Source organism: Pterocles gutturalis, unplaced genomic scaffold (genome assembly GCF_000699245.1).
Source record: "Pterocles gutturalis isolate BGI_N339 unplaced genomic scaffold, ASM69924v1 scaffold10984, whole genome shotgun sequence".
Taxonomy (NCBI): Eukaryota; Metazoa; Chordata; class Aves; order Pterocliformes; family Pteroclidae; genus Pterocles; species Pterocles gutturalis.
The window spans coordinates 74,609-85,632 of record NW_010135979.1 but is presented as its reverse complement, the minus strand read 5'-3'; the positions used below and the strand labels follow the sequence as shown (position 1 = coordinate 85,632).

The following is an 11,024-nucleotide window of genomic DNA, read 5'->3' as shown; positions in this document are numbered from 1 at the left end:
GGAAAAATACATTTCACAAAATAAAGAAACGTAAGATTTTGTAAGAAAAGATTTTTGGCAGGAATTCACTTCTAAGTCTCAGAAGGGAGAGGGTGAGGGAGTGTCTCTGACACAAGACCACTCATAGGAGAAGCTGTGTCTTGGGCCGATTCACTTGCCTTCAGCTAAAGAAATGAAATGGGAACAGCCCACGCTGCTGCTGCCCATCTGTGCCCTCAGCCTGGCACCAGGTGGGGCATCCAGCCGGGCATCAGGGATCTCACGGGCACCACCTGCATGAGCTGGGGCAGCGATGCTCTGACCTTACAGATGGGAATAATTACATTGGTCCGTATTTCTGCAGAGATTTGGGAATCAAATCCAGTATCTCATGATGCTGAGCAGGGTTAGGGGTAGGGCAGTATCTGGGCAGAGGAGTGTCCCAGCTGGGGGACCCTTTGTTGGGGCACATTCATATGGAGAGGAATGGTCAAATGAAGCTCTTTGCGTTTGTGTGTTGGTGAACGCAGTATTATTTTGCTCATCACAGCAGCTCCTGAAGAGCAGAGTGTTCTGGTACTGGGACAAAATGCATGGGTTTGGTTTTTTTTCTCTTTTTCCCCTCACCTAATGCATTTTTATCCCACCCTCCAGGCAGCAGCTTCGTTGTGAGCGAGGGGAGCTACTTGGACATCTCCGACTGGCTGAATCCAGCCAAGCTGTCCCTGTACTATCAGATCAATGCCACGTCCCCCTGGGTGAGAGACCTCTGTGGACAGAGGACCACTGATGCCTGTGAACAACTGTGCGACCAAGAGACAGGTAAGGGAGGTTGGGGAAGAGTGAAGAACTTGCAAAGCTTGGAGATGTGAGGGAGGAGGCTTGTCTCTGGGTACTTTGATGCCCGTTCTGCTTGCCTCTGCATTAGCCTGGTGCTAGGCACAGGGGACTGGGAGGTGCCAGCAGGGTCACACGGTGGTGATCCCCACGTGTAAAGAAGGTGGACACAAGGATGGGGATTCGGAATGGCAGATCTCTCAGTTCTTTGGTATGGCACCTGCAGGCGCGTGGGGTTTATCTCCTTCAAAGTTGTGCTATTTTGCTGTCCAGTCTGGAAAACCTACTCAGGAGCATGCCCCATCTCTGTCCCTTTTCTTTTTTAACTATTCCATCGCAGAGCACCACATTTCCCACTAGTGCTCCTGCCTGATGGTCACCTAGGTGGGATCTCTGTTCCAGCCTTGCAGAGTTGTGAAGTCTGCAATCTTAGACTCATAGAATCACAGAATGGTTTGGGTTGGAAGGGACCTTAAAGATCATCCAGTCCCACCCCCTGCCCCAGGCAGGGGCACCCCCCCCACAGGCAGGGACACCTCCCACTAGCCCAGGTTGCCCAAAGCCTCATCCAGCCTGGCCTTGAACCCCTCCAGGGATGGGGCATCCACAGCTTCTCTGGGCAACCTGGGCCACTGCCTCCCCACCCACACAGGAAAACATTTTTTTCCTAATATTTAATCTAAAGCTACCCTCTTTCCTCATCTAGAAATGACCTTTTTGCTGAGTGTGTTCTGCTTACACCTGTGAAGTGTCACCTGTCCTTCTGGCCTATGTGTCTCCTGGGTGACAAACGGGAATCCTGGAGTCTGCAGTGAGCCGGGAAGGGAGTCTGTGTGCCTGGGTGGGCAATAAGTATGTAACCTCAGCCAACAGGAGGTGACATCTCCTCAGCTGGTGCAAGTGACAGGACCTTGCGTGGGAAGGTGGCTTGGGGACTGTTCTGTTTTTTCGTAACACGGGGTGTGCCATGCTGTCTGCAGCGGTGAGCATTGCTCCTGCTCCCCAGTGCCGTGCTGGGGTGGGATCTCTTCTTGGTGGCACAGGGACAAGTGGCCCTGTTGCTCCTGGCGTGCTCTGCAGCTAAAGAGCACGCTCCTTGCAGGGAAGGACTGTTCCCACGTCAGCCCCAGCACTCCGTGTGAGCCACTTCCCTCCTCTTTAAGGGAGGGAAAAGGGGGAAATGAGAGTTCCTCTGCTGCCTGTCTGTGCATGAGAGTCATGGCTGCGAGTAGGGATGTTGGGTTCTGGTGTTGCCGGGGGTCTTGAAGAAGGATGGCTCACAGGGGAGGAGGCTTTTTGTAACCCTCCTATTGCCACGAACTGTGTTGTTAATATGCGGCATTTTGGGAGGAAGAAACCCTCCCGCATCATGAACACACCATGGGCTGGCGAGGATGACCTTGTCTTCATCCTTCTCTGCCCAGCTGAGATGCAAATACTGAACTTGGTCTCAAAATTCCATTTTCCTGGTAAAGAAAATGTTCTTTTTTAATACTCCTGTTCCTCGAGGCTCGTCTGCATGGAGGCACTGGCAGGCATCGCTGCAGCAGAATAATTACCCTGGATTAATTCCCTGTGTAATCGAGCCCTGGGCATCACCTCCAGTCCCAAGAAGGGCTGGGAGGTGGCCGCAGCCACCCTGGCAGATGGAGATGGTGCAGGAGGAGGCTCTGCTCCTCCAGATGTCACAGAGCAGAAGGATCATTTCAGGCATCTCCCTCCTACCTCTGCGGGAGAGGGAGGATGCATTTAGCTTTCCCCTGCTTCAGGGCAGGAGGAGAGAAAAATCTCTGCCTCCAGCAGAAACCACAGGGAGACTGTACGGAGCCTGACCGTGACCTCCCCATCTGAAGAGCGCCATGGCTCTGCTCACCATGCCCACGCTGTCCTTGACACCGAGCAGGGCTGGTTCAGTCCTCGCACAACCTCTGCTGTGAGGAGCGGCTGTTTTCCCGAGCTGGCCCAGCTGCTGCTCCCCCCGCGTCCCCAGTGCACCGGAGCAGCTTGTCGCTCTCGCTGGATGTCCCACGCTTGAGCAGGATGTGTCAGATCTTGTTTGCAGGGAAGGGAGCGATGCTCGTTAGCCCAGGAGGTGCTCTGCTCCAGCACCACGCTGCATCCTGACCTCGCCAGCTGCTCTGCGGCTTCCATCCCTGGTTCCTGTCCTCTGCTGTACTCGTGATGGGAAGTGAGGGCAGGGCAGCCTTCATCTGAACCTTCAAGTTCCTCACCCGGAATCTATGCATCAGTTTCTTCCCCCTCTCTCCAGCCTGGGACTTTGCACGTGGATAAAGCAAAAGCTTTCTCCTGTCTGTGCCAGTTGGTTCCAGAGGGGTAGAGCAGGGCTGGCCGGTGTGGCTGCTGATTTTCACAGCCTGAATCTCGGACCCCCTTAAGAGGTCCAAACTTTAAATGAGCAGAGCCACCACTCACTGAAAATTAGACCTTTGGAAGTACCTATTTGACACCCTACCCCAGGACATAGCCCCAAGAACTGCTTGTTCATCACCGTGAGAAGTTCTCGTGCCAGGCTGGGAGCAGACTGTAACTCCATGATGCACTGCATGTATTTTGAGATTTATTTTTACTAATGTCATTCTATTTTTAAGGGTGATTTATTTTTATCACCATGAGAGAGGCAGTTCTGTGGTTTTACTATGGGACATAAAACCTGCCTAGATTTCAACCTTTTCAGGTCAGGGATTTGATCATCTCTGTGAGCATCCCAGGTGATGAGCGCTGGGGGTTTCCCCTGCCCTCTGTCCTCTCAGGCTGGGAGAAGCGTCCATGAGGAGGATGGACTGAGGTTTGCCCTGTCTGGAGGATGAAAGCCTTGAAGGTTTCCCCTGTGAAGAGCAGCAGAGCCAGCTCTGAGGTCCTTCAGCACATTTATAGCTAATCTGACTTCAGCCTTCCCCTTGGAGCCACCCGCCGTGACAGTGTGCGTCCAGCCTTGTCCCAAAGCTTCCTTGCCCCCAGGCAGACCCCTGGGCAGGACTCGTCCTGGGCAGCAGTGCCATGGGCTCCTGGCACACCTTTGGGCAGAGGTCCCCCGGTCACAAATGTTTTGTCTGGTGAGACTCAAGCTCTCAACCCCTTCCCAGTACTCAAGATCTCTCTTGGTTTGGAGTTTTCTATAAGATCTGTCGGTACCTTGTGCTGACTCATGACTCCAGCCACCAAGTATGACTTTGCTATGAGTAATAATCTGCCCTGAAAACGGAGGCTCTGAAACACTAGGAAATGCCAAAATACATTTTTTTGCTTGCCTGACCTTAATTTGCCTTCCCTGGTATCTTTACCGTGTGACTCACTCTTTAATCAAATGATTGCTGCCCCCCTGACAAATTTCAAACCTGCAAAGCACCAGCTCATCAGAGCTGTTCGGAGGGAGCGCCGACATCTGCACGTGAACTAAATATCAGCTTTCTCCTTCCCCTGCCTTGGAAACAGACAAATCGGTGGGTCTGACATGACTGCAAATCCATCAATAAATGGATGCTGCTGAGGGTCTTCCCCCTGCAGACACGACACGGTGGCCGTGGGATGGGCACCTCTCCGGGGTCAGGATGCGGTCCTCACCTAACAGGTTCAATTGCTCCGTCATCTCAGCAGGAGCTGACTGTGCTGCTTGTAGCAAGACTGGGGAAGGTTTCTCATCTTCTGGGACTCGCATTCAGCTCTCCCCACTCTCCACATTTTGGGCAGATGTGGAGTACGTTGCCAGCACCACCACTCGTACCATGCACTGGGATATCTCTGCATAAAATCCAGGAGTGCTGCTGCTTCGCTGGCCGCCGTTACCAGCTCTGGTGACGTTTATGAGAGCATCCATTTTCGGCGGCATATGCAAATCCTGATTTGTGAGCGCAATTACCTGCTTTGTATGCACAAAACTGATTCACTTGCACATTCTCTGGGCATCGCTTAAGAGACCTGCTGGAGAATTGGTCCCTTAGGGCCAAATGCTGGAAAAAACAGCCTCAGATTTTGTGCTGTCAGGCTTGCTGGAGCAGTGGCATAAATGAGATGGATAGCTACCTTGATTAGCAGGTGCAAATGTGTTGGATTTTTTTTTTTTCCCCATCTATAAGTCAGGCACTTCTCCATTGAAATTCTCTTCTTTGCATCCACAATTGATGGCACCCCCCAAAGCAACAGGCGCAGGCTTGTAAGGACCAAGTGAGATGTAACAAAGGGTCATTTCTGAAAATTGGCAGGAGGGGAGGAAGAAAAAAAAAGGGTTTCCATCATCTTCCAAATGGGCTAGTTTGTCAGCAAAGCCACAGATGGTGATTCTGTCCGGGTAGGACAGGGGTCTTGCGGGCAGGAGACAGATGAAAGTCGTTTTTAAACAGAGCCATTTTTTCAAGGCAACCTGTTAAGGGGATTTGGAGGTTGCAGAGCTGAGCATGTAAATCAGGAGCTGCCCAGCCTTGGTGAGGAGGGTGGATTTGTGTTTATGAATACAGCCATTTCCTCCCATAGTTCAGTTTAGTGCCACGCAGCTCTGGTGCCCATCAGGTAATATTTGTTTGTTCTCGTGCACTTTGGCTATTTTTGCTGTTGGAGGACCCTAGTGTCTTTATTGACTTAGACTTTTATAAGATGAGGTTCTGTCTCTCTACGGTATGTAGTTTAATAACTTGGTCAAAAACCATGTAATCTATGATTTCTTTTCCTGTGGCGGCACAGCTTGCTTGGTGCCCCAGCAGGGCAGGAGGCAGTTGACTTCCAGGCTTATTTAGCTTGGGGCTGAAGAGTTATCCATAAACAGCAATCAAAATGCATGCCTGCGAGGGGGCTGAGTTCAGGTTATCTGCGCTGTTTTTACACTCTCATTTTCTGCCATTAGAGTGTTTAATCCTGCAGCTGCTAATGCTCTTGTTGCAGTGTTTCTGTGCTTGTCCAAAGACCACGGAGAGGGGGTCAGAGGAAGGAGTTTTGCTGTAGGGAGCTGCTCCTGGGCCCCTCTCCCTGGCTTGACTGGTCCCACCAGCACTGCGGGTGGTGGCTGCTCTCTCCACCATGGCCAGCTCCAGGGCGATGGTCACCCCAGAAGGTGACAGCCATGGTGCTGTGGACCATCCTTGCTCCACTTTGGGGACCTCTCACTGCTTCCTTGCATCAGCTGCGCACGGGTGCCCAGGGAGAGCTTCCCGAGCAGATGACAATGAGGATGAAATCCATGCAGAGTGTAAACCCAGACACAAGCCTTGGAAGTTAAGCTTGTGCTTCGCTGCTGTGATGGATCTGGGTGAAGAGGGGAACCTGCAGCCAGGGAGAGGAGGAAGAACTGTCACATGAACTGCAGGTTTTCCCTCCGTGCTCTGTGCCATGTCAGCCGGGCAGGAGCCACTTTCCCCATCTCATTCCTTGAGAGCTAAACTGCTTTTACTGAAGTTGCATTTCTTGTCAGGATGAAGCAGACACCCAGGTTTGGAAATAGAAATAGCGGGGGCAAGAAGAGCAGCTTTTCAGAGAGCTTCACGGGGAGCTGGAGCTGCTGCAGCTGCTGGAGGAGCATCGGCCAGGGGCCAGCCCGACTCGAGCAGCAGCTCTCTGAAGATGCTTCACTTCTTCATTGAAATTGGGATTTAATGAACTATTGTTCATCCTCACCTGTGTTTAATTCTCTCCAAATCTCTTTCTCGAAAGAGGCCCTCACTCTGCCACTCTTTAAGGAAGGGGGGTTGTTGCAGGGTTTTTAACTTTCCTCTCATCCATACCTCTATTGATGGAAAACCTTGGTGCCAGCCCTTGTGCAGATGTGTGTCTTGCCCCGTCCCCAGTGAGCTCACCCTTGGGGCTGCACCAGGGCAGCGTGAGATGCTGCGGCTGCACCCCCAGCAGCTGGTCTGAGGCTGGCACGGGGAGTGCTGCTGGCAGGCTGTTTGGGGTTTTATTGGTTTTATTGAGGCCAGACTGTGGGCAGAGGAACTCCCGGCTGCAGGAGGATTTGGTGGCTGAGATCTCTTGTGCAGTTCCCAGGGCTTGTGTGTCCCTGGTAGAACTATCATCTCTTGGGAGGAAGGCTAGGTGTTGCTGTGGGGGCCCATGGCACCTTCCTGTGGGTTATTGCAGCTCTGGGGTGGTGCTGGGGTGCAGCCAGGTCTGCCAGTGCCAGAGGGTTGCTGTAGGAAGGGAGGGAGATGGGCTGAGGCAGCGAGCATCGCATGTGGCTTGCACTTTCTGCAGATTCTGGATGAAGAGATTGTCTCTGCCAGGAGCTCAGAAACCTTTTGCAGAGGATAAATCGATGCAGGGCTTCCTCGGGATCTGGGTGAGACTCTGCGGCCTCGGTGGGTGCGTTACAGGAGGTTGGTGGCCGTGGCTGTTGGACGGATGGGGTGACTTGTGTGGATCTGTTGGTGGCTTGTGCCACACAGCTGGTGCTCAGGGCTGCTGCTGGCAGTCCTGGGCACTGCCACCACCTTGGAAGGGACATGTTGGGAGATAGCAGAGCTGGGGAAAGCACAGGGTGTCTTGTGTGGTGGCAGGAGACAGGCCATGAGCCCAGCATGGGAGCACCCTGGCCGGGCTCCTGGGCAGGCAGTGGTGACAAGGGGACATGGTCCTCACTGAGCATCAGCTGGTGGCTGGGACAGCAGCACCTGGGCAGGAGATGCTGTTTGCAACTGCCTTTGCTCCTGGTGAAGGGATTTGGGCCATGCAGCTCGAGCTGCTGATAGGGGCGAAGGCTTTGCATCCCAGCAGCAGGGAAGGAGGGTCCAGCCTTCCCTCCCCGGAGCAGGCTGGTAACCCTGGAGATGGCTGTGTGCTCACCCAGAAGAGAGGGGCTTTGTGTTGGGGCCCCTCAGCAAACACTGGTGCAGTCAGGGCTGGCCGGGCAGGCAGCCCGGCTGCCTCTGTTCGCTGAAAAATGCTCAGCCTCAGCTTGTCGCCCAGCACCCACCTCCCTCTGCAGACCCTTTCTCCTCCTGTGCCGTGATGGGTGGAAGGAGGAGAAGCAAGAGGTGTTGGAGGACAGCTGTGCTGGAGCTCGCCCCGCCGCTGGGATGCCCACCGGGATGGGGATGCTGCAGACAGGATGACCCAGCTGGGCTGCGGGGCTGAGGGTGGCTGGGGAAGTGGTGCTACAACTCCCACGCACCAAGGGGGCTTTGCTGGGGCAGACATGTCCCCTGGTGAGTGTCCCCAGAGAGGAGGGTCTGCCCTTGGGTGCTGACCTGAAATGCCAAGGCTGGGTTGTGCATCACTCGGGATGGGAGAGGCAGCCCCAAAGCAGGTGTTAGCAGTAGGAAGGTGTGTGTTTGGAGCCCTGCACCCTCTAGGAACAAGCTGCCACCCCAGCTGGGTTGGGACTTGTCCCCAGGACTGTGCCTTTGTGGCAGGAACGTGGCCCTCCAGAATGAAGACAAATGTCAGGGGTGGAGATGGAGAAGGGAATCGTGGACACCAGCTGTGCCAGGAGAGGGTTGACAAGCCATAGGTTTGCTCCAGCACTGCCAAAGCCCCTCTGGCTCCTTAAATAAAAATTCCAATGACAGCTAAGAGCTGCTTCCCCAGGAGCACAGGGACTCCCAGAGCCTCCGCTCCGTGCTGCATGCTGGGCGGGGGGATTAGGGGGATCTTGCAGCATTATCACCACGGATTGCCTCTCTCCCTAACGAGGATAACAGGATTACCCAGCCCGCTGGCACTTTGTCCTGCAGCCCTGCTCTGCTGCTCCCTGGGCAGAGTGTGGGGATGGCCAGGGAGGATGAGGATGAAGTATGAGAGCCTGTTTCCCCTTTCAGGAGGAGCAGCAGCACCATGCAATGGGCAAAATGGAAGAATAGTTCTGTAACTTCCAGTTTAGATATAAAAAAAGAGAGGTCAAGCCTCCAGCTGTGCCGGTCGGGATGCGGCAGGGGCTGGAGGGCTGTTTAACTCCACGCAGTTGGCTTTGCACCATGCCCGTGCCACTGGAGGTGATGAACTTGGATGTGACCGGCATTAGATTTGTTTCCTTCAGGCATGAGCGAACCTCAGTGTGGGCCAGCCCTGAGCCAGAAGCCAGGGATGCTAACGATGGCTGCAGACTGCTCCAGCCCTGCCCTTTTTTTAGCTCCGGCACTAAAGCTGTTGGGAAGCATGGGATGCAGGAAGCCCTTTGCTCAGAAATGGGCAGAGGAAGCTCATGTCTGTGTGCAGAAACCAGGTCAATGTGTCCTTAGTTTGCCCTGTTCCTCCAGGTCAGGCTCCAGCTCCTTCTCCCTTCCCAGCGGAGGGCAGGGGCGATGCCTGGCACTTGGGCTGAGCTGCCGGCCATCTCTGCCAGCAGCCTCCGTGGGGATGGAGGCACAGCGGGAGGGAGGCTGTGGCTGAGACGTGCCTGTGGGGTTGGGGATGTGTCCTGTTGGGTAAGGCAGAGGTTCATGTTCACCCTCCCCGAGCAGAAACCAGCACGGAGACTCCGTGTCACCTGGAATTAGTCGTGGCAGCACGGTCTTAAATGAGATTTTGTGTAAGTGGGGAGCAGGGGAGGATGGAGAGCAGTGCTGTGGGCGCTGCTGGCTCCCACGGCCTCAGCTCTCCCCTCGCGCTTCCGTAGCTGCATGTGTCACACAAATAACATGTTTTCTGAGCCTCTCGCTAGAGCTGCAGTGTTGCATTTCCCGGTTTACGCACCATCTCTCTGCAACAGCAGAGACAGCGTTTCCCCCCACTCCCCGGCTTTTGTTAAATACCACACTGGAAATACAACATTGGACCTCCGGAGCTGAGTGAACAGCGATCCGTGCTTTCACTATAACAGTTCAAAAATTGCCGTGAATTATCTAAAGGGTTTTGTGGGTTATGAATCTGAAGGAAGAGGAAGGACCGCACACGTCTGTGTTTTTACCATGGGCAGGACGCGGGTTGGTGGCTGTGGAAATAGGATGCTTGGCACAGCGGTTTGTGGGTCCTGATTCATTTTGTCCTCCCACAGCAGCTGAATGCTGCACGGAGGCATGTGCAGGACCTGGGGGAATTGCGTCCAGCTTCAGGTGCAGTTATTTGATTGACTTTGGCTTTAAGCTTGGGTTCAAGCCTATCTGAGCCCGAGCAATGGTGAGCAGGTAACTTCACTCCTCTCAGCACGCGGGATTTAGTAGCTCTGACACAGGCACCGTTGTTTTGGCTTTTGGTGGTTTGGTTTGTTTTAGCAGGCATGTTGAAATCTGCTCTTTAGAAAATGCACTTACCCTAAAGAGGAGTTAGAGGTACGGGAAACCCCATTCCTGCCACTCCAGGGACTTCACCCAGTGTTTCTTGGTCTGTGACCAGCCTGGCTCCCGTGGCGGGGGCTGGCTCGGCATTGCACCCGGGGAGGGAGGGGAAAGGCTGAATAATTTGCCTCTTCGTGGTTCTAGATACAGAAGTAGATCCTAAACCATCTGCCCAAAGTCCCTGTTCCTCCTCCTCAGCCCATCTCCTGCAGGATCCTCTCTGTCCGCTTCCCAACGCTCTGCCAGAGCTGTGCAGGTCTCCCTGGGGACAGCTGGTCCTGGTGAGGGGCAGGTTCCTGCAGGCTCCATGCCTCGGCTGGTTTTCCCCTCTGTGCCACCTCTCTGCTGCCTGGATCTCCTCCCCAGCTGGTGCCACCGTTTACCCTCTCACTTACTGAAATAAACCTCCCAATAAACCTCCCAGTAAAGCCTCCAGCACTGGCTGTAGCTGTTGAAACTCTGGGATTGGAGTCGATAAAATCAATATTTCTGCAGGTTGATAGAGTTTCTCCCCTCAACACAAAACTGACGGAGCAGTAAACGAACCATCGGACAAAATAAACCCTCCTGTGCTGCAGGAAAGGGGTTCAGCACCCCGGCACCTCCAGCCATCCATAAGGAGGGAGACGTTTGGGCTGTTAGATGCCAACCACTGTAGGTGGTTTTTTCCTCCTTGCTCTAATTTCTGTTGCAGGAGCTGAGCACAAGCTGGTGCCCCAAGACTCCCAGCTCTGCTTTGCAAGCACTTTGCGACGTCTCTCATTTGCAGAGCCTATATTTGTTATGTAATAAGCGCCAGGAATTAATGATCCGCGGCGCGTCTGGAGAAACTTGCGTACTAAGCACCCAAGTTAAAAATAACTTTTCTTTTTTTAAAATCACTGATAGAGCCATTAGGACCCACGTTTTCTTGCAAGAAGACCTCCCCAGCCCCCGGGCGCTGCTGAGCCTGGAGCAGGGGCTAGCGCCGGCGGCTCCTTCCCAGCTCTTTCC

At 53.9% G+C, this 11,024-nt stretch overlaps 1 protein-coding gene across 1 annotated transcript in view; it reads left to right on the top strand.

The window, feature by feature from the left end:
* Window positions 1-633: 633 nt before the first annotated feature.
* The window catches only part of LOC104468108 (astrotactin-2), a gene marked incomplete at its 5' end in the record, with an annotated part of 80,733 nt that continues 70,342 nt past the window's right edge, over window positions 634-11,024 (top strand). The window contains one exon of the mRNA XM_010082130.1: window positions 634-801. Within this exon, the coding sequence (XP_010080432.1) occupies window positions 634-801 (168 nt within the window). The remainder of the gene's footprint in view (window positions 802-11,024) is intronic.